The sequence below is a fragment of the Hemicordylus capensis genome, chromosome 2, assembly GCF_027244095.1.
Source record: "Hemicordylus capensis ecotype Gifberg chromosome 2, rHemCap1.1.pri, whole genome shotgun sequence".
Classification (NCBI taxonomy): Eukaryota; Metazoa; Chordata; class Lepidosauria; order Squamata; family Cordylidae; genus Hemicordylus; species Hemicordylus capensis.
In genome coordinates this window covers 314,022,749-314,045,367 of record NC_069658.1, presented here as the reverse complement: position 1 = coordinate 314,045,367, position 22,619 = coordinate 314,022,749, and the positions used below count along the sequence as shown (strand labels likewise).

General features: G+C 43.8%; 2 protein-coding genes across 9 annotated transcripts in view; one reads left to right on the top strand and one right to left on the bottom strand.

The window, feature by feature from the left end:
• Window positions 1-3,210, bottom strand: part of MKRN2OS (MKRN2 opposite strand) — a 14,636-nt gene extending 11,426 nt beyond the window's left edge. The window contains exons 1-2 of one of the 8 annotated variants that reach the window (XM_053300273.1): window positions 3,187-3,210; window positions 1,467-1,614 (exon numbers count right to left, since the gene is read on the bottom strand). The gene's annotated coding sequence lies outside the window, so the exon portion shown is untranslated. Of the gene's footprint in view, window positions 1-1,466; window positions 3,002-3,186 lie in introns of those variants that run through there. The other 7 variants (XM_053300267.1, XM_053300270.1, XM_053300269.1 and 4 more) reach the window with 7 other exon arrangements.
• MKRN2 (makorin ring finger protein 2) lies at window positions 3,013-22,619 on the top strand. Its single transcript, XM_053300266.1, has 8 exons — window positions 3,013-3,140; window positions 7,832-7,960; window positions 8,854-9,032; window positions 10,580-10,890; window positions 13,843-14,057; window positions 16,184-16,294; window positions 20,513-20,657; window positions 21,708-22,619. Exons 1-8 carry the CDS (start codon window positions 3,112-3,114, stop codon window positions 21,852-21,854), a joined length of 1,266 nt encoding a protein of 421 aa, XP_053156241.1. The 5' UTR covers window positions 3,013-3,111; the 3' UTR covers window positions 21,855-22,619.

Sequence of the window (22,619 nt, the reverse complement as noted above, 5' to 3'; positions counted from 1 at the left end):
ATTAAATGTTTCTGAGAGAGGTCATCACTGTGGCGGGGGGGGGGGGAATGGAAACTCTTTATTTATGGCATAGGTAACAGGTTCTATTTCTGCAGAATCTCCACTGTCTCTCCAAGCAGAAATGGCTGAGCTATGGACATAAGAAATTCAAATTACAACTGTTACTTAACATGTACAGTGTATATGTTTAGTAACGGTAGCAGTACTGTACATACTATAGAACTGATATCATCCCTTCCTAGAATGCTTACAATCAAATCTCCCTGGCCCCAAATGAGTATGTATGCCTCCCACACACTAAGATTGGTGAATGAGGCCCATATGGGAAGCCAGTTCCTCAAGTGTGAGGAGCAGGGCCTCAGGGTGCTGACACCCCAGTGTTGGCCCTTCCTATTTAAGAAGACCTGCCAGGTACCCACTCTTAATAGCTTTTGATGGCAAATTAAAACATTATTTGCCAGATTCCACAGAAAATATGTTTGGCATATATTCTGTGGAATGGTGCTTTCCTGTTTTTAATTGCTGTCATTCTTGGTATCCTGCTCAATTTTGGAATGTATTGTAACTATTGATATTTTAAATGACAATTTAAATGTTTTGGATTCATATTGTAAGCTACTTTAAGTAGGGTTTGCTATACATATAATTGGAAATAAGACCCACTGGACTGCTTCAGACTTCATGCAGAACCTTGGTTGGAGCTGGGCTCTGCCTGAGGTCCCTGAGCCTTGGGAACATGCACTCCCCACACCATGGGAATGTCTACTTCCTATCTAGATTAAAATAAGACTGGTTACATCATATGAACCCACCAATCTTGGCTTATTTTAACCAACTTGCTTCAAATAACCCAAAATCTGTAACTCACTTCAGACCTTGGATACAGAGCTCAGGTTATCTGAAGCAAGTATGTTAGAATAAGCTGAATTAGGTAGGTTCAGATAACATGCCCAATTTTGGCTTATTTTAATTTAGATAGGAAGTAGATGCTCATGTGGAGATGAGGGGGGGAACACACATTATCACAGACGTTGCACGGTATCTGGCTGTAACCGAGGTTCTGTGTGACATCTGAACTACCCTAATGACTGGAACAGAACTTAAGTAAGGCTGCAATCCTAAACATACTTATTAGGCAGCAAATCTCATTCAACTTAGATTGGCTTCCATTTGAAATTTGAATAAACATGCTTAGGTTTGCACACAGTGTGTATGCTTCAAAAGGCATGAAGTAATTAGAGGAAAGGAGAGAAGGGAAAAGTTGGGTGTCTCCTGGATGGATCATCATGCCCTTGCAGCAATTCCTGCCAGACAGATAACTGGGATGATCTGAGCAGCCTGAGTAATGGGGATGTCTCCTAAATATCATATAATTTTTTTAGTAGTATTACTGCATCAAGCAGCTCACCATTAGCATTGCATTTCGCCCCCCCCCCCCATCCGATGTGAAGTAGTGTTCTAAAAACCTGTTTAAAAATTCACATTTCCTTGGCTGGGCAAGAAAGCTCTCCCATTGGTTGAAGTTGTTATGACATCAGTACTGCGCAACCCTCTTGTTCAGGCCAGGCCAGAAGCTTCAGTCAATCCTGTCTGTGACTTGTTTTGCACTAATTCCTTAAAATAATGGAAAAGGGGTTTGTGAAAGGAAATTCAGGAAATCTGCCATGTGTAGATTCCTGCATGGTAGCATGTTTGTTTGCTGGCAATTAAGATTACATAGGAGAAGAGATGAGGGGAGTGAAGACCACAAGTATTAGAGTTAGTATTATAACTCAAAAATCCCCCCTCTTATATAGCATGCCCATATGTGGGGGATACTTTCATTTGATCTTTGCCCCCCCTTTTTTTCCCCAAGGGAGAGACTGTAAGAAGGAAGGGGGAGCAAATATTGGCTGGTCAGTGTCCCCTGCTCTTTTTGTCTATAGCACTGGAAACACCTAAGAAGGGCTTGTTTCTGGGCTGATTAAATCTCCACCTCTGCCCCACTCCCATGCAGGGAAGGAGAAGCGACTTGAAAATAAAGAGCAACTATTACACTTGATTGGTTTAACTGGTGTCTCTAAGGTAGATTGAACCTGTTCCCTATCACATAGGCCTTGCAGTGCGGCTGCTTCAGTAGCTCCTCCTGATTTTTTCTTCATTTTACCTTAGAACTGCTAGGCCTCAGTGCTTGCAGCCAGCTTTTACCCCCCCCCCCAACCTTGTGTCTCATAAGGAGGAGACGCTGCTAAGTTTAAGGGTCAGAGGGCCCAGGAATTTTAACAGATGTGTTACAGGCAGCAGGCAGACGCATCTTCACCTAGCTTGGAAAGATGGAAGCATTCCCTATTGATATTCTTCCTGTACTTCAGTCGCACAACACCCAGAACTTCAACTGGTAACCTTCCAATCTCCAAATTCTGGGGAAACAAATACGACCTATTGAGTTTCTGCCTATTATTCTGTGTCTAACAGCTGAATGAATGACAGGCATAAACTCAGTAGGTGCCATTTCCCCAGCATTTGGAGATTGGAACTTCACCAGTTGAATTATTACAGCAAACTTCATTCTTACTAAGGTCACAAAAAGCAAAAAGACAGCAGGGGTGATATCATAGCACAGCCAAAAACACGTTTGTTGCCTGTTGGGTGTGTGTGTGTGTGTGTGTGTGGCCGACCGAATAGGAACTTCCACGGGGGCGCTGGAGAATACAGCGACTAGTAACCACTTTCTGGTGAGAACTGAAAAAATGTTTTGTTGTTTTTTAGGAGACATCCCCACACGACCATGCACAAATGTGACACAGAACTGGGCTAAGGATACACTCGGATGCACTCTGTTTTCGCTTCAAGTGACCATCTGCGATCGCAGTCACACTTCTTCTAGTCCCCGGTCTCTATGGCCTGCCTCAGAAGTCTCTGTGTCTCTCTATGATCTTTGCGTTGAGTACGTTGCCTAATAGTTTCCGACCGGAAACCAGAACCAGTAGGAAGGGACCGGGTAGTCCTGGCAGGGCTACCAAGCGACTCCTCCCTTCCTCCCCCCGCCTTAAGCTCCACGGCGCTCGGCGGAACCAAAATGCGAGGGGCCACGCGGGGAGGGAACGCCGAAGCAGGAAAGGAGCCGGAGACATGAGCACCACCAAGGACGTGACCTGCAGGTGAGAGCAAAGCACCCTTCGCCCGGCCTGAGAGCCCCGCGATTACCCCCATCCGCACCCCCTGCGGCGCAGACGGGCGCCGGACAGGCACGCTCCGCCCCCCGCGCGGGAGCGGCCGAAAGCCGCTAGCGCGCGCGTTCCCCGCTACCCCCGCCCGCTTTCCTTTCCCAACCCAACCCATAGGATGGAAAGCAAAGGTGATTGATTGATTAAGTGCCGCCAAGTCGGTGTTTAGCGACCACATAGATAGATTCTCTCCAGGATAGACTGTCTTCAACTTGGCCTTTAAAGTCTCTCAGTGGTGCATTCATTGCTGTCTTAATCAAGTCCATACACCTTGCTGCTGGTAATCCTCCTCTTTCCTTCAACTTTCCCCAGCATTATAAACGTTTCAAGGGAGCTGGGTTGCAGGTCTGCTCAATTTAGCCCCCCCCAGCTGTTTTTGGACTGCAACTCCCATAATCCCCAGCCACAGTGGCCAATAACCAGGGATTATGGGAGTTGTAGGCCAACATCTGCAGGAGGGCTGGAGTTGAGCAGCCCATAATGTGTCCAAAGTATGCTAGTTTCAGCCTGGTCATTTGTGCCTCAAGTGAAAATTCTGGATTGATTTGTTCTGTGATCCATTTGTTTGTTTTCCTGGCTGTCCAAGGTATCCTCAAAAGTCTTCTCTAGCACCAAAGTTCAAAAGCGTCAATACTTTTTCTATCTTGCTTCTTCAAAGTCCAGCTTTCGCATCCATAGAGTGTCATGGGGAAAACCATTGTCCGAACGATTCTAATCTTCGTAGCTATAAACACGTCACGGCATCTAAATATCCTTTCCAAGGCTTTCATGGCAACCCTACCAAGTGTTAGTTTGTGGCCTATTTCTTGACTGCTGGATCCTTTATTGTTTACAGACAATCCTAAAAGGCAGAAGCTATCCACCACTTCAGTGTCTTCATTGTCAATTCTGAGACTGATTTCTGTACCCGTTGTCATGAGTTTAGTCTTCTTGACATTTAGTTGTAGTCCCATTTTTTCACTCTGCTCGTTGACTTTCATTACTAGAGCTTGCAGATCATCTGCATTCTCAGCTATCAGAGTTGTGTCATCAGCATAGCGCAGATTATTGATGTTTCTTCCTCCAACTTTAAAACCACACTCATCTTCTTCCACTCCAGCTTCTCTCAGTAGATGTTCAGCATATAAATTGAATAAAGAAGGAGAAAGTATACAGCCTTGTATTACTCCTTTGCCGATCTGGAACCAGTCTGTTTCACCATGTTCTGTCTGGATTGTGGATTCCTGTCCTGTGTATAGGTTTCTCGTGAGAACAATGAGATGTTCTGAGACGACCATTTTCTTAATGATATTCCACAACTTGATATGGTCGATGCAATCAAAGACTTTTCTGTAGTCAATAAAGCACATATTGACTTCTTTCTGGTGTACTTTGGCTTTCTCGATTATCCAGCGTGCATCAGCAATGATGTCTCTTGTTCTTCTTCCTTTTCTGAAAGCAACTTGAACATCCGGCATTTCCCTTTCCACCTAGGGCTCTAATCTGTGTTGGATGATCCTGAGCATTTTAAGGATATTGTGCGATGTTTTGCATAATCTGTTGAGTTTCCTTTCTTTGATATGGGTATGTAGACTGACCTCTTCCAATCTGTTGGCCACTGTGTCGTTCTCCAAATATGCTGGCATAGTTTGGTTAGAGCCTTGACTGATTCTTCTTCTGTTGCCTGCCATTTCTGTAACTATTCCATCAATTCCTGTAGCCTTCCGACTTGGTAATGACTGGAGTGCTGATCTAACTTCATCTTCCTGTACTAGAGGTTCTTGCAAGTAGGGAATATCTTCTAGAGTATTTTAGATGTTGACGTCCCTGCTGTACAGATTTTCAGTTCCATCTCTGTTTGATCTTCTCTGAATCAGTTCCTATCTGTCCTTTAGCGTCCCATAACATACCAGTTCGAGGTTGGAACCTCCCTCTGAGTTCAGAGATCTTTTGGAAAAGTTGCCTTGTTTTTCCGTGTCTATTTCTATCCTCAAGGTCTTTAAAGATGTCATTGTAGTATTGCTCCTTGTCTCTTCTAACTGCTTTCTGAAATTCCCTATTACGTGCCTTCCTGAGGTCTTTATCTTTCTTGACTTTGGCTTCTCTCCTCTTCTGGGCAATTCGCACCGTCTGTTCTGACATCCATTTTGCTTTCTTCTGTTTCTTGGTCTTTGGCAGTATCTTTTCCCATGATTTGATTTCTTTCTTTGATTTGATTTCTTCTTTGATTTCATTCCACAGTTCCTCTGGTTCCCTATTAATGAGGTTCAGAACTTCAAAGCAGTTCGGGATGTTCGCCTTGAAAATGGTGGGAATATTCTCAAGATCATATCATGGAAGCTGGATAGCTTTGTTTTTCTGCTTTAGCTTGACTTGGAACTTGCACATGAGAAGTTCATGATCGGTTCCACAGTTGACCCCCGGCCATGTCTTTGCTGTTATAACTGAGCTCCTCTACCTTGTTGCACCAGTAATGTAATCAATTTGATTTCTGTGTACTCCATCTGGTGATGTCCAAGTGTATAGGCGCCGCTTTGGTTGTTTGAAGAATGTGTTAGCAATGAAGAGATCATTGGCTTAGCAGAAACTAATAAGTCGTTCTTCGATTCTGTTTCCTAGGCCATATAGGCTGACTGTGTTTTCTTCTTTACCTTTTCCAACTTTGGCATTCCAGTCTCCAACCACCAGCATCACATCTTGCTTGCATCTTCTTTCAATTTCAGACTGAACTTGAGCATAGAACTCATAAACTTCCTCTTCTTCTGTATCAGTCGTTGGGGCATTGACTTGAAGAACTGTCATGTTAAAGGGTTGTCCACGATATCTAATTGATATTATTCAGTCACTGATCACATTGTTCCCGAGTACTGTCATTGCTATATCCTTCCTGACTGTGGAAGCAACACCATTCCTCCTTTGATTTTCGTGTCCTGAGTAGTAAATGGTATGATTTTCTGACTGAAAGTGTCCCATTCCAGTCCATTTTAATTCACTGATGCCCAAGATGTCAATCTGTAGTTGATTCATTTAATCTTTCACTGTGTCGAGCTTTCCCATACTCATGCTTCTTACGTTCCACATTCCCATTGTAATTCTGTCTTTGCAGCTTCAGATTTTCTTTTCTCGCACAGCAACATCAGCCACTAGACGTCCAAAAGGCTTTAGTCTAACCAGGTCATAAACACTCTGAGAGATCCTCAGCTCTTCCTTAGTAGCATGTTGAGTACCATCCGACCTGAGGAGCCCATCATCCAGCACTACATCCACAATCATTCAATTTTATCTATCCATGTGGTTTTCTTGGTAAAATACAGGAGTGGTTTAGCGCTGCCTTCTCCCGCACAGTATGAAATGATGCCTTTGTCGTTGTCACTGAAGTGATCGTCTGCCTCCAGCACTTTCCCATATTGCTGCTGCCCAATATAGGTGCCTGCTTGCTTTAGCTGGGCATCTGGGATGAACTTCGCGCTTTGGGTGACCCAACTGGGAGTATACCTCCCGGCGTACTTTGCTCATCCCTCCCAGGAATACCACCCCCCGCCGCCATGATGAGGCAGCATAGCAGGACTTGGGGGTGGTAGGAGAGACTTTTTCTCCATTGCCCTGGCAACACCTGCTGAAGAGCTTGGCCGGCTCTTCTTATTTACCAAGCCCTGCGTGGACTCCTTACAAACCTGAAATTAAAAAAAAAACCACTGTAAAAAGGGGATGCCATTCATTCATTCATTCACACTTGTATACTGCCCCAAACCCACGTCTCTGGGCGGTTTCCAGATCGGGGGATTAGGGCTTGGGACCTGACCATCCGGGGTGAGGGTAATGGTGGTTTTGATACCTGTCCTTGGACTCTCAAGGGTTAGAGCCAGGGGCGTAACGAGGCTGGAGTGGGCCCAGAGACAAAATTTTAAAATGGGCCCCTCGCTGATACACACACACTCACTTCACATGTGACTTGCCTCTGGGGGGCCCCTCGAGGCGTGGGGGCCCCCAGGCAGCCGCCTCCCCTTGCCTAATGGTTAGAGCGCTGCTGCAAGGAGTGGTTGGGGTTTCTCACTTGTGGTCACTTGGCGATGTGACTTTGTGCAGCCCTCCCAACCCCAGCCCATTACTCTCAACCACCAGCTCGCCTCCGCAGCTCCGCTAACCGGAGCTTTCTTGTTCCCCTAAGCAACAAAAGCTCCATACCGCAAGAGAGCAGGACAGAAACTGAAGATAGTTGATCGAGCATCACTTGGTGTGTAGCCAGTAGGTCTTGTCAGATTCTGGACTGACCAAATGCAAAACTGTGTGCTCAGTTTATTTTATTCCACCCTTCCAGTTCCAGATGGAAGCATCCAAGGCAGATAAGCAAATCTCTTCAAGTATATTTTCACAACCCTTTGCCTTAAAGGCTGTTTTCCTACTTTTCTTAAACCCACTAGCAAAATAACACCACATACAGAAGAGCCAGGCTAAGCCCTGGAACCTCTTTCCAATAACTAGGTTCTGAAAGGAGCATAACAAGGTACCTGTCCTCAGCTAGTTTCACATGCTGGCTTATGTAAACATGATGAGGGAACCTTGGCACATTTGTCTGTTATGCTTGATCAGGACAAGTAAAATGATGTGTTCTATTGGTATTTGTGAATAAAAACATATCTTTGTAGGTATTTTATGCAAGGAATATGCCGTGAAGGAAGTAGGTGCCTATTCTCACATGATTTGTCTACAAGCAAACCATCGACTATCTGCAAATTCTATCAGAAAGGACAGTGTGCCTATGGCTCTCGCTGCAGGTATGAACTGCTAGTTTTCATAACAAAAGTGTCAGATGTTCTTTGTCTTGCTTTTTGGTCATAGTAACTTAAAAAGCTGTCTGTCATCCTGCAGAGTAACTTGTTGCAGTGGACTTATTTGTTACATCTAGATAGCTTTCTTTCTTAACTCTAGAAAGAGCTTAATGTTCCAGCAGTCTTATCCTGACTGTATCTCGACAGATATAGTCCATGGATAGGTCTTGGCATCAGTGGGGCTACTTATTTCTAGGAGTTCACAAGATGACAAGTACTTAACAGTATACACTGTGTAGAGCTCAATTTACTGACCCCTCCCCCTTCCCACCATCCTGTGCTCCCCTGTTAAATCAAGGCTACAACTCAATACATGCTGCTGACTTGGGAGTACAGTATGTTCCACTGAACTCAGTGGGACTTGCTTCCAAACAAATATGTATAGGATGACTTGCTAGCTGACATCCTAAGCATGCTTACACAGAAGTAAGTTGGTTTTAGAAATCTGTGTCTGTGTGTGCATGTGCGTACATGAGAGAGAGGTTAGCCTTATGGTTAAGTTTGAGTAAACTCTGGCGTTTGCAGGATCAGGACTTGATGTGGATTTCAGTTATGAGATAAATACAGAGAAAAAGATAGTTAAGTATGTTTAACGCTTGATAACCTTTATTCTTGCTAGAGTCAAGGTTTGAATGAAATCCTCAGTAAGAAAACAGGTCTATGCTGCTTTTTAAAAGTCTGCCTGGTGATATCCTTTCTGTGTGCAAGAATGTTGTGCAAATTTTGGTGTGTTGAAAGAAATTGGGGATTGCACAGTAGAAATGTGTACTTCTCCTCTGTTTATTGGTGCTAACACTGAAATAAATGCCTCTCATATCTTTAAAAAAATTTACTTTAAGATACGACCACATCAGACCTTCTCCATCGGGTAGTGTGGTGGGCACAAAGACACTTTACTCTCCTGCACCACCGTTCCACAGCCTTAACTCTCAACCAGAGCAAAGCGCACCTGTAATCAAAAGTAAAGTACACGAGCCTGGAAAACGGGAAAAGAAAACATTAGTGCTCAAGGACAGAGGTGGGTAGAAATGGATAGCTTTTCATTTTCTAATGGAGTTTAGTGCTTTACCCATTTACTACTTATTTTCCTATTATGTTTTCCAAATGCAAGTAATTTCTTCAGTTGAAGAGCAATAATCGCTTTTGCTGCCTACTTGATCTGCTAGTTTATCACCTGTAGAAAGGAAATGTAGTTATTAGGGATGTGCACGAATCGTGATGCAGCGCAGTCCAGGCACCTTTTTAAAAGGGAGGAGATCACATCCATACCTGCTCTACCGCTGCTTCCGATTTGGGCAGCACTCTCCCCAGTTGCCCTCACATGATGGCTGCATGCACATAGCCTCCACGCATGCATGGCTGTCATGTGTGTCATTGGCGCACGAGGGCAGCTGTGGGGAGTGACTCCAAAACAGGAAGCTGCTGCAGAGGAGCATGTATGGACCTGCTGGCCTCCCTTTTAAAGGTGCCCAGGCTGTGCTGTGAATTTCTGATTGAATCACGATTTGTGCACATCCCTTGTAGTCATCTATGCCAAAGATCTATATGTCATGGGTGCTCTTTTTGCCTAAGTATCTAATAGTGTGATGCTAACCTAGATACTTGAACTATTTTCCCCCCAGCTCTCTGGTGGGCTGTCCAAGGAAGTCCTGTATATGGCAATTTCCAGCACTCCATCCCCAGCATTGTTTGTTTGTCTCTAAAATGACATTGGGTTGTTCAAGTAAGAGCTGGTTTGATTCTTAATGACTGGGGATCACCAAAGAAGATTTAGTCCCAGACCCCAGTTCTTCCTGATATCTCCCTTTGCATTCTTTTCTGAAGTGCATTGTTGCCACTTACTTCTGTGGGGGAAAGTCAACATGCCTTGGACCTCACCTCTAGGGTCTCTGGAAATTAAAAATCCTCCCTTCATGTACTCTCCGGCTGTCATCATGACTGGCATTTTGCTAGTTTGAATTCTTCCCCCACCACAACCTTTTAAGTGAAGATGCACTCCTTGCTGGTGGGTGAGTTTTACATGACCTTTACCTAATTGGATTTATTGCATATTTGGTGGTGACAAAGCTTTCTGTAACTTGAAGATAAAGGTAGGCTTTCTGTGTGTTAATAGAAGCCAGATGGGCTATACAGTTGTCCCTCGCCAACTGCCAGTGTTCTGTTCCTGGAAGCCCTTGCGGTTGGCGAATTTGCAGTTGGTGAGGTATAGAGTTACATTATAAACGGGGTTAGGGGAATTGTGAGTGCCGAAGTGCCTACAATCCACAAAAAGTTTTTTTTAAAAAAATAAAAATCCGCCATGACCCTCGGATTGACCCTGGAAATCGGCAAGAAAAACAGCTGGAATTTTTTTTTTTTTTTAATGGTGCCAACTGCGAATACTGAAATGGCAAGGGGGGTGACAGTTTGCCAGTCGCGGAGACTCAAACCCACGGTTGGCGAGGGACAATTGTATTGTAATTCTGCGTTAGAAATGCTAGCTGCTTGCTTACTACCTCAGCTAGCTAACAGAAGCTATTCTTATCCTTTTGTATGTGACTGAATCATTATTTCCTCTTTTCCAAGATCTATGTGGATCAAATGAGGAAAGGACGAGATCCAACACTGTGAGTGATTCAGCATGTTGCAGTATCCCAAGTTATACTCCAGAAACAAAGCCTCATTCATACTTGGAAGCAATCTGCAGTGGGCTTGAAGAAGAAGATGCTGAACCTGGCAGTTCATACACTGATGGCGAACAGCTGTGTCCCTATGCGGCTGCTGGCGCATGCCAGTTTGGTGACCGATGCCTCTATCTCCATGGACAAATGTGTGAAATCTGTGGGTTGCAAGTACTTCATCCTTTTGACCCAGAGCAGAGGAAGGCTCATGAAAAGGTGAATGTGACTAGAAAATATGCAGTTTGAACATTATTCTGTATGGTCTTAAAAAATGTGTTAGAGATATAAGTGGCTTGGATGCAAATGTGCCTTTCTGCTAGCAGATGGGCTGTTCCTGATTTAGTGGCGAAGTGTGGCATGAGGAAAGCGACCCCAGATCAACATGGATCATCGACCGGAAATGGCTGAGGTGCGTGCGCATGGCCATTTCTGGTACGGCGCTGACTGGGGCTGAAGGGAGGTATGCTACAGCCCAGCACCAACGCTTTTTGGGAGAGCTCCAGAGGGAGGAAAATGGTGGGGCAGGTAAGGGCACCCTCCCTGCCCCTTAAAGGACCTCCCCTGCCTCCCGGGAGTGCACGAACCAGTTTTTGCACATCCCCTAGTAGGTAGGAACAGTAATGCCATGCTACCTTTTAACATTTTCCCCTTAAGTTTGGTGATTTCCCCTGGAATGAAATAAATAGGCAGAACATTACAAAAAGCTCTGGAACTGAAGATGTCAAAGAGTGTGGGCAGTATTAAATTTGTAACGTTGAGAGCCAGTGTGGTGTAGTGGTTAGAGTACTGGAGTAGGGCTGGAGAGACCCAAGTTCAAGTCCTCACTCAGATATGAAACTCACTGGGTGACTCTGGGCCAGCCACATCTCTCAGTGTTACCCACCTCACAGGGTTGTTGTGAGAATAAAGATAACCATGTATCTGCTTTGGGCTCCTTGGAGGAAGAGCGGGATCGAAATGAATGGCTATAGAGCGTTCTTCCAAGTAAACATGCCTGCTAGGATTGCACTGAGGGGAAGAAGTGAAGAGGATGGGGAGGGCCATGCCTGATGCCAACATATTCCAAGCCATCATCCTTCCCGCCCCACAAGTTAAGGACAATTGAGCAAGCTGCACAGGGCGGGGGAGGAGGGGGATGGGACAGGAAGAGAGGAAATCTCTAACACATGGTTTTTAACAAAACCCAAGTAGATAAGGAGGCATAGCTCTGCCTCTTTAGATGGACAGATGATGATCTCTTTGCTGCTCTGACTTCCTGTTCTTCTCAACTTCTTGTTCTTCTCAACTCAACTTCTCTCTGGCTCCTCTTTTTCTGAATCTCTCTCCTGCAATACAAAGTTCTCATGAACAATGTGAAAGAAAGTTTGGTGGTTGTTAGAAAATTCTTTTCCGAAACAACCCTGACTGAAGAGGGAGAGAACAAAAGGGGGACACCCTAATGACACGTTTTAATTGTTATAGTCTATCTCCCCTCCCTGCCGCCAGTTGGATTAACTTCAAAATTCTGGCTAGCAGCCACTCTAGTTCTTGTGTTGCTGAGTCCTTAGCCACTGATCAACATTTCTCTTTCGGGTTGCCACACACCCCACCCAAAAGTAGCCCATTAGTTTTTATGAACAGCAGCAGCTCTCCAAGGTTTCAGGCAAGGGTCTTTCCCAGCTCTACTTGGAGAAAGTTTCAAACAGATGCTGTACCACTGAGCTATGGTTCCACCCCCAGAGGAAGCTGCTCTGTCCCAAGTCAGAACATTGGTCCATCTAGTGCAGAATTGTCTACTTGACTGGTAGCAGCTCTCCAAGGTTTCAAGCAGGAGCCTTTCCCAGCTCTGTCTGGAGATGCCCGGACTGAATCTGGGATCTTCTCCGTGTCAGGATGCTGCTGGTCTTCTCCGGAGCTATGGCCCCCTCCCCTAAGGAGGATAGCTTGCAGCGCTCACATGTCGTCTCTCCTCCAAATGCAAACCCAAGCAGCCTGTGCAAGAGCTGATGGGCGAAGTGGGCAGCTTGCAGGATTGGAAGGCTCTGGCCCTGCGAGCCAGATGGGAAGCAGGTAGCAAGGGCACAGAAGAGGAGGTGTTGGGCGCTGCTGGGAGTGGGGGGGGGTGCCTCTGTGTTGGTGGCCGCTGCCACCATCCCAAAACAAAACGTTTGCTGTGCCTAACAGCACTGCAAAAACAAATGGGGGGCGGGGGGGGGAGTTCATTTTTTGAGCACTCCAGGATATAGTTTTGGTGCTTTTTCCGGCCTGCCTGACTCCACACTTCCTCTCAGGGCTAACTAGCTGGCTGAATCTCAACCGTCCCCCACAGAGAATCGGCCCCCTCCCTCGCTCACTGATCTACTCGCCGTATGGCTTCTGTGCCACACCTCATTATGCCACTGGAATAGATCCCTTTGTTCTCACACTGGTAAATACTATGCGGCACACATTTTAGTGCCTGTGCAAAAGCTATATTTCACAGAAATTCTCCAAGTTTAGTGTGGGATTTAATTGTGAAATATAACACAGTTTGTATATAATGGGTAGGGATGTGCAGGGAACCAGGCGTGGGTGGCTCGATGGTGTTTGGTGTCTCACTTTAAGGACGGGGGAGGGAGCACTTACCCCTCCCTCTGCTTTCCCCCTGCTGGCGCCCGGTATTTTACAGGTCCTACGGGGTGGCAGTGTACTTTCCTGCTGCCCCGTTTGCTCTTTGGCCGGAAGTAGCTGGCGTGCGTGCACCTGCATGGCTCGAGTGCAATGTGCACGCGCCCGGCAGGCAGACGTGCGGCAGCTACTTCCAGCCAAAGAGCAAATGGATGACAGGGAAGTACGCTGCCGCCCTGTAGGACCTGCAAAATACTGGGCGCTGGCAGGGGGAAAGCAGAGGAAGGGGTAGGTGGGCCCTTTCCCACCCTTAAAGTGAGACACACACCCCTTCGAACCTCCACAGTGTTCAACTGGTTCGGAGGCCCATAAAAAGGCCTCCAAACAGGTTCGTGCACATCCCTAATAATGGGTGATAAATTTTCCTGAAAATCTAAACAGCATGCAAGGATTTGCCTTCTTTTCAATCATTTTTATGGTACAATTTAGCAGCATTGCAGTGGCACAAACCTACAGTAACAGTTCCTTCTCCTTTCTCCCTTTGATTAATTGGTTTGATTTGTGTGTTCTTTGCAAACATAGATGTGCATGGCTACATTTGAACATGAGATGGAGAAGGCATTTGCCTTTCAGGCAAGTCAGGACAAGATATGCAGTATCTGCATGGAGGTGGTCTATGATAAACCGTCGGCATCTGAGAGAAGATTCGGAATCCTTTCCAACTGCAATCACACATACTGTTTGTCTTGTATCCGCCAGTGGAGGGGTGTAAAGCAGTTTGAGAATCCTATCATAAAGTAAGTTCTGAGAACCTACTCTTCTACAATACACCCAGTGTGTGATACTTTTCTTCATCCAGTGTGCTGCTTTTAAAACCTTTAAATAACGCACTCTCAACTAGAGTAGTACATGTTTAACTACAGAAACAACCTCTTGTGGCTAAGGCCTAAAAATCCTATGAAATGTTGCTTATAATGCATACTCTTTTTAAGTGGTTTCCTTCCCTGCCCCTCCTCATGTAATCCAGAGTGCATCTTTTCCTCTCTCATTGGTCCTACAGCCATTGCACTATGTCGTCATCATAACTGGATTCTCTTAGAAAACACAGACAGATTCTTGTTTCTTTCATAATTCTAGATTAGCCCTTTATATATTCATAACGTGCAGCACAACTGTGCAGTTACAATTTTTTCAACAGGATTTCATTGGTGTTTGGGCTTCTGTGTGTTTTTACTTGTATTGTTTTTATGCCTGTTTTTAATATGTTTTTATATTTTTTAGCTTGATGTTTTTATTGTCTTTTTATTGTATGTTTTTAACTTTTGTAAACCGCCTTGGGGTTGTCTTTTAACGAAAGGCGGTATAGAAATGCAACAATAAAATAAATAAATAAAAATAAATGGCAACATTGAATAACTAACAAATGAGAGGGAGAATAAGATAGTAGAAAAGAAGTTCACCTAAATATGCACATCACTTATGGAGAGAGTGGGGACAGGGTGATGGATGTGACCACCACCACCTGCATTTCTCTCTCTTGCTTTGTGATGGCTTAACTGTAGTGAAGCTGTAGATTCAAGGCCTTTGTCCTTTCTTTGCAGTAGATCCCTTCCTCTTACTGTTCCAAATCTTGAAATTACTTGTATTCTAGTGCTAGTTTTTCTTTTCAACCCTTCCAGTTCTGTGTTCTTCAGACAACGCTCGACCAAGGATTGATTACATTTCCTGTCTCTTGCCTTCTTTCGCTGTCTTGGGCAGTACCTTCTCTTTGGAACTCATGGTCTCCAGCCTTTAGTGTGATTCAGTCCCTCCCACTCTCTAAGCAGCTCCTCAAGACACCTTTCCCCTCTCTTCCAGGCCTTCCCTAATTTGCTGTAATTTCAGCTCAGAACCTTTTCCCTGACTCGTCCCTGCCCTCTTCCTTATGTGCCTGTTTGGATTTTAAGCTTGTGGGAGAAACTTGCCATTTTGATGTACCTACAGTGCCTGGATTCTTAGGCACTGAAGAAATAATATTACCAAGTCAATTCAGGTATCAGTTCTTAAGAATTATATTCCTGTTCTCGCCCAGTGCTATAATTAGGTATTAGGAACCTACCTGTATTAGGTAGTGCTAAATGGAGACTGTTGGCTATTTCGTTCCTTGTCCTGAAGTGCTAAGTCTTTGCTGTTGAGGAGTTTCAGATTGCTTTGGTGAAGCAGGCAAAATGCTTGATCCTTAATGTGTGTGGAAATGGAAAGGCATATAAGCTGTTGTTACTCAACATTGTATTTTGCCTGGCCTGAAAGGCCAAGTTCACTTTTGGTCACCATTCTTTTAAGTGTGCACATTTCCCTTACTGTAATCATCCAATTCAATAGTAGGATAGTCTGAAACATGTTAACTTCCTTAAAATGCTTTGGGATAGAATCATTTATACTACATAAAATGCTTTGGAATTAGGATTTTTCAAGTCTTCAGAGAAGAAAAACAAGAAGGATAAGATATTTAAGGTACTAAGTGTCTGGTAACTTGTCTTCAGCTAATTAGTTGCTCTAAGAGAGCAACAAAATGAGAGAAAAGATGGTTATTCCTTCCAAGGAGGTTAAGATCCAGAAAAGGTAAATTCAGGTTACATAGTTGGGAAAAGACCACTTATTTGTTGGTACAGAGTAGCTTATCTGCAGGATATTCTTAACTGGATGTTTGGATCTTGACAAGTAACTTGCCTCACAGAACTGTTGTGAGGATAAACATAATTATGAATACTCTTTGGAGGAAGAGTGGGATATAAATGTAAAAATAATGTAAAATAAAACAGGAACTTCAGTTCGAGGCTTTTGAGGAGTTGGCATTTCATAGTTGCTCTTGCCTGGTGCAGACTTGGGTGATGTAGCATCTTGACCAGATATATGTACAATTTATTTTTCTTTATCCACTAAGGTCCTGTCCAGAGTGTCGTGTGATATCAGAGTTCGTAATTCCAAGTGTGTATTGGGTAGAAGACCAGACCAAAAAGAATGAACTGATCGAAGCATTTAAGGAGGGAGTGGGGTAAGTAAGTATATAATAACTTGAGACCAGAAATGTTTGACAGCTTGGCAGGCATTTGGATTATTCTGTTATGGATAAAACAACATAACGGCAGTGAAATGTGCTTCATGACACTTCACAAAAGCTTCAAAATGACCTCTTTAATGCACTAAAACAGGGGTTCTCAATGTTGGGTCTCCAGGTATTATAGGACTTCAACTCCCACAATCCTCAGCCCCAGTGGGCTTTGGTTGGGAATTATGGGAGTTGAAGTCCAATAACATCTGAGGATCAAACGTTGAGAATCCCTGCACTAAAACAGGATGTTAAAATAAACTTAAACTTGCAGACATGTAAGCAAAGCAAACGTTTCAGTGTAAAATACCACCTTCAGTGCTCTTTTTGGCATACAAGCAGGTAGCACTTTAAACCTTAAATACAATACAATAGCCAAACCAAAAGAAGGAATAAATGAGACGGGAGAGAAGAAAATGGGCAAACCATTTAACTCTTTCATTGACCAGTATATTTCTCATTACATGTCTGCAAGTTTATTTTAACATCCTGTTTTTGCACATTTAAGAGGTCGTTTTGAAGCTGATTCTGTCATGGGCTTAACCTAGATTAGGGTTTCCCAACCTGGAGTCCTCTAGATGTTGCTGACCTACAACTCCCAACATCCCTAGCTTCAGTTGTGGCCGGGGATGCTGCGAGTTGTAGTTCAGCAACATCTGGAGGACTCCAGGTTGGGAACCACTGATTTAGGTCATTATGCAGTGCCTTGTGCAGAATGTATTTATAGTCAAGTAGATTTGTGAGTAAATCTACCAGTAGTCTATCTAATTTTGTGAGAGGTGGCAGTCATTAGAATGAAAGACTACCTTCATATAGGAGGAGTTGCTTAGGGGCATTACATATGCAGTGGTTTCTAAATTAGGAGAAGCACTAAATTGTGACCTGGCATTCCACGAGAAAGCCTTGGGATCATTCACTCCCTCCCCGCCTCTCTTTCCTCAGTTTTGCTCTGCAGGCACACTGTATTTGTACAGATCGCATTTAGCTCAGCTCAGATGCAATGGCAAATTGTCTTTGGAAGGATGTGAGGAGACACAGCAGCATAAGACACTGTGATAGGTTCTCAGTCCTCCAAACGAAGGACCTTGTGTTCAAACATGTTGCTTCACAAAGCTGGGTGTTCCATCCTACGATCTGGTGATTGCTGGGGATCTTCAACCTTCTCATGCTTTTATCTCTTTAGCATACCTTTATTGGGCTAAAGTGTTGTGCTCATATTCAGGCTCAAGATAAAAACGAATGTTAGTAGCAGGAAAAGTCAGTCTCTCCCCACACCCCCAAATATGGTATTGCATTGAAGAAGGCTGAGATGTCTTGGAGTTAGGGGGCTACGGAACAGTTTAAGAACATAGTCAAGGCATACAGTCTCTATGGGTTTGGAAGCAGCAAAGAGCCTGGCAATGCCTCCACTACTGTGTCTGCCCCCCACCCCCCAAGAATGCAATGTGCTTTTTGGATAACTGCTCGTATATAGTGTAGAAGCTTACAACCTTAATCCTGAGACGAATGAGGTGCAACATCTGGAAATATTTGGGTTTTGACCCCTTACAAAATGGTCAATACAAAATCAGCTCATAAATCATGCCAAGAATAACTTTCTCTAGAACTGCAATGTGTCCTTGACTTGACCTCTTAAAAATGGTTACCTTTGCCAGGATAAAGTTTATTCAGTGTTCGAATTAACACGGGAGTCGGACTAGAATGGGAAATGTTTCCATGGCCTTGGAAAGGTATCTTGACCAAAGTGTCAGACTAGAAGTTTGCAAGTTTTATGTCTGTCCTTATGTATAGAAAACGTATGAGTAGGAGGTTTAGAAACCAAACTAACCAAAGTCCCACTCCTCACCCACCCCAGTTTTTTGCAGGTTTATCTTGCACTTGGTTAAATCTAGCAAAATGTCAGCTGTGTAAATTCTGTGACCTTCACTGTTGGTCTCTAAAATGTGCTGTTTGTTTCTGAGGAGGCTAAGCTTTTGTTGTTTACATTGTGTTGCTCTGTGTTTATGTGTATTAGTCGCATCAAGGGCTGTGCCAATAATATATCTAGGGCTGAAATCTGCAGCTCTGATTAGAACAAGCAACCTGGGACTGCACTTTGTGTGCAGCTTGTCTAAAGGCAATAAATCATATTTCTGTGGAGAATCAAAGGGGGAGGACTCCAAAAATAGACATTGTCAGTAATCCTCTTGACCTATAACTGTTCATCAGCAGGATATTTTCACTGGGGGTGGGGTGGGGTGCGGACAAATCTCCTCAAATTCACTTTGAATTTCCTTCTTAGCAAAGTTGCTGGAAAAGGTTAACTTGCATCATGATAGTAAGTGGGTTTATAACTTCAGCTTTCCTAGCGTGTTTGTGAAAACCTGGTGTTTACTCGAAACGTCTTTGAACTTCTTAGCGTTCTTGAGAGATTTTTCCTAGCTCTGCTTTGATTAAAGTTGCGGCCTTCATTTCTCAGAATAATGTGCTGCTTCAGTGCCTGATAATGGGAAGTACAAACAAGAGTCTCGTGTTGCATCATGGTCTTGGAGAGGTGTCACAGCTAAATGACTATGAATGTTTGTTTGGTCAGATCATAAGATTTCACTGTATATGAAAATTCTGTACTGTTTCTTGTTCTTTTCCATTGGCCTTGCTTCATATTTACAGGTTGAACTTAATCACTAGTACAAAAAAAAAAAAAAAGTTCCAGTAGTGTTTAACATAAGACAAGTCCTGGTGCATTGCAATAATGCAACTAATGTGTCTGTTCAGAACTTCAGGAACTCGAGTTCCAATCCCTGCTGCCATGAAACTTGCTGCAGGGCCTTTGGCCAGTTGTTCTCAACCCAGCCTCTTTACGGGGGGCGGGGGCATATACACTACTTTGTATTCCTTGGAAGACAAGCAGGATAAGAATTAAATATAACTTCATATTGTAATACAGGTGGACCCTGTTATCCATGGGGGTTCTGTTCCTGCAGATTTCCACAGAAAATGAAACCGCGGATAATGGGGCATTGAGTCTATGGTGATTGGGTGATTAGGTTCCAGCAGGGCAAAAAAAGACAAAAGCCTGCCAATAATTTATTTTATTTATTTAACACATTTTATACCGCCCAAAACGCAACCCTCTGACAAAAATGTCAGAAATAAGTTCAGTAAAGTGGCAAAGAAATGAGCCACAAAATGGCTCCTTTTTCCAGAACCGCGATACCATGGATACATGGAAATGTTTGACTAACAAGCAGAAGGTTACTGGTTCAAATCCCTGCTGGTACTATATTGGGCAGCAGCAATATAGGAAGATGCTGAAAGGCATCATCTCATACTGGGCAGGAGGAGACAATAGTAAACCCCTCCTCTATTCCACCAAAAACCAAACAAACCCACAGGGCTCTATGGGTGCCAAGAGTCGAAATCGACTTGATGGCACACTTTAGCCTCTGTATGCCGAGGTCAGATGTCAACTACCTGACCGCAGATACAAAGTTGAGTCCACAAATGATGAGGTCAGCTTGTATTGGGTCATTGGACTTTTAAATACATATATTAAAAATATAAACATTACATAAACTACTCTGTTTCATATCTGCAAAGATGTATCCCTTGAGCCTAATGGAGCGTTGTAGCTGGGTAACTTTTAAAAAAAATGCTAATAACTTTGGAGGTGTAAACCTGACTTCAGCTCATCATAGCAAGGGTAGTGGAATTTCTTGCCTGGTTTTGTTTTGACAAATGTCAATTGTCACTGACTGGGGAGAAAAATAAGAATTGCTAACTCGTAAGCACTACCCTGAAGCATCCTGTCTGTAGCATGAATACCCAGGGCTAGCTCCCTGGAATTAATACTGGGGAAATTACATGTGCACAACTACTCAGCTGTAGTGTCCCGGTTCCTTCATCTGGAAGGATCGTGCAGAGAAACTGTAGTTGCAAAGGTGTTGTATGTGAGCGGCACATGTAGCACGGAAACTGTACATCTCTCTTTGGGCAGAGGTAGTCGAGTTTAATAATTCTTCAGTTAATGAAATTATGAATCTAATGTTTGGACATTGAGGCTGCTGCAAATTCTGTATGAGAGAGATGTGGGAACTTAACCAAATTTGCTCTACTCAGTTGCTTTCCTTTTGCCTCTAAGGTAAGCTGTACTAACAAGATCTTTCTCTCTCTCTCTCGTTTCAGGAGAAAGCCCTGCAAGTATTTTGAGCAGGGTAAGGGGACATGTCCATTTGGGGGAAAGTGTCTGTACCTCCATGCCTACCCAGATGGGAGAAGAGCTGAACCAGAGAAACCACGGAAACAGCTTAGCTCCGAGGGGACAGTCCGGGTAAGAGTGCATTGTGCCTTAATGGAAACGAGGATGTATGCTTCTCGGCCAGGAGCCGTCTCTCCACTAAATGGCAGTATTTCTCTGGGAACCGTCATTCTTCAGCTGCACGTTCCAAACTCAGTCTTGCCTAGTAACTGTAGTGTTAAATAGTTCTGAAAACTGCATATTTGGCTTTGGAACACACAAGCATAGCAGAATATTCCCTTCCAGGGAGGACACTTGTATTTGGATAGTTGCAAGCCAACAGTTGCGTAACTCCCAGTACCTGGCTTATTATTTATTTATATTGATATCTTGCCTGATAGGTGTCGCTCTAGGTAGTTTGGTCTTACAAGTACCTGCTCTCGGGTGCTGCTGCAGCCCTTGTTAGGTAGCACAAGCAGGCAGGCCTCCTGCGATCTGCCTGGGTGTTCTCAGCCTTAGTGCTTATCTCCTTGAGCTTTGATTGCAGCCTCGTTTGTGGAAGGGGGAAGATTGCACTTAGCATTTTTGCAGGCAGTCATTGCCCTTCCACTCACTCTCTGGGTTAGGGGCAGTACTGTGACATAGTGCTGTTCTTGAGGCAGTGGCAGCAGCCCTCGTGACTGCCCTTGGAAGTCTCTGTACCTTATCCCAACTATTTGCTCTTTACACTATTGGTAGGTGTAGGCATGTATTTATATTGGCTGTTATAACCACTGGCTTGGAGTTTCACATGATCTGCCTCCCGACCAGATGTTGGCATGGGTAAAATGTGAATACAAAGACCCACAGTCCACCTAATGGACTGCTGGCTGCAGGGATACAAGTATGAATGCAACCACAGCTCTTTGCAGAAGCCTGAGCTAACAATTATCCAAGCACAGTTGGCAGTGGACTGTTTAGAAGACGGTTTCTCTCTGTAACAAGCAAATCAGAGCATGCCATGCTTCCCACATATAGGAAATTAAGAGTTCTTTGCCACAACTACTTCCCTTCCCACAACTAGGCTGATCTGTTGTTTAAGCATATGCAGAACTTACAGCAGTTTAGACTTCAGTGTCCCTCACCATTGTATTTCTTTTCTAGTTTCTAAATTCTGTTCGACTCTGGGATTTTATTGAGGACCGAGAAAGTAGGACACCACCAGTTGCCCATGAAGAAGAAGAAGTGACTGAGCTTGGAGAACTTTTCATGCACCTCTCAGGAGCTGATGCAGAATCTGCTACTCATTAATACAAAATCTCCGTATCTCAATCCTCCTGTTCCCTAAATCTCTTGGTACTGTTTACCATAATAGAATTACTGTGCCATGGCAACTGAGGTCCTGGTGAAAATTCAGTAAGAGACCATCACTGTCGAGCAAAACCATTGAAGTAGAATAGGACTCTAAATAAAAGTGGTCAACAGAGGAACTTCCCTTGGTTTTTCAATCTCAGGGTAGGAGATACTTCCCAGTCTGAAAGGGAGAGCTGTTCTTCAGGTTTTTAAAAAACAAACCTTGCTGCTTTCAGACTCCAGGAAGAGGCAACTAAATGACCCATTTTAGAATTAGTTTTGGCAATACCAGAAAAAACTAATGGCATCAAACAAGTTTTTGCAGATATTTGTCCTGCCTTCCTTCAGTAAACTGCAAAATGAAGAATGAATTACCTATTTGTAGTTAAACTTGGTTGCAGTGTACATGACCAATTTTTAAAGATATTGTAGCTTGTATTTCTTTAAATGTTTATTGGTTGTATTTAGATTACTAAATATGAATACTTCACCACCAGCTAAAATAATCACAGTCCTTCACTGGTAAATATGTACACTTTTAAAATATAGATTAAAGACTAGGAGTCCAAACATAAGTAGTCAGTCTGAACAAAGCCAGACAGCTTGCATTGCTTGATACAGAAGTAAGGAGTTTTCTTTTCTGCACTCAGTTCTCTTTGTGCCCCACTTCAAGTAAATGCATTTATCTTGCACTGAGATTGGATTAAATACTGGCTTAAGGAA

Bases quoted from the DNA above. Each gene is read 5' to 3' on its own strand.
- MKRN2 (XM_053300266.1), top strand. From the start codon at position 3,112: ATGAGCACCACCAAGGACGTGACCTGCAG. The intron at 3,141-7,831 runs GTGAGAGCAAAG...ATATCTTTGTAG, and splicing joins ACCAAGGACGTGACCTGCAG to GTATTTTATGCAAGGAATAT. The intron at 10,891-13,842 runs GTGAATGTGACT...TTGCAAACATAG, and splicing joins AGAGGAAGGCTCATGAAAAG to ATGTGCATGGCTACATTTGA.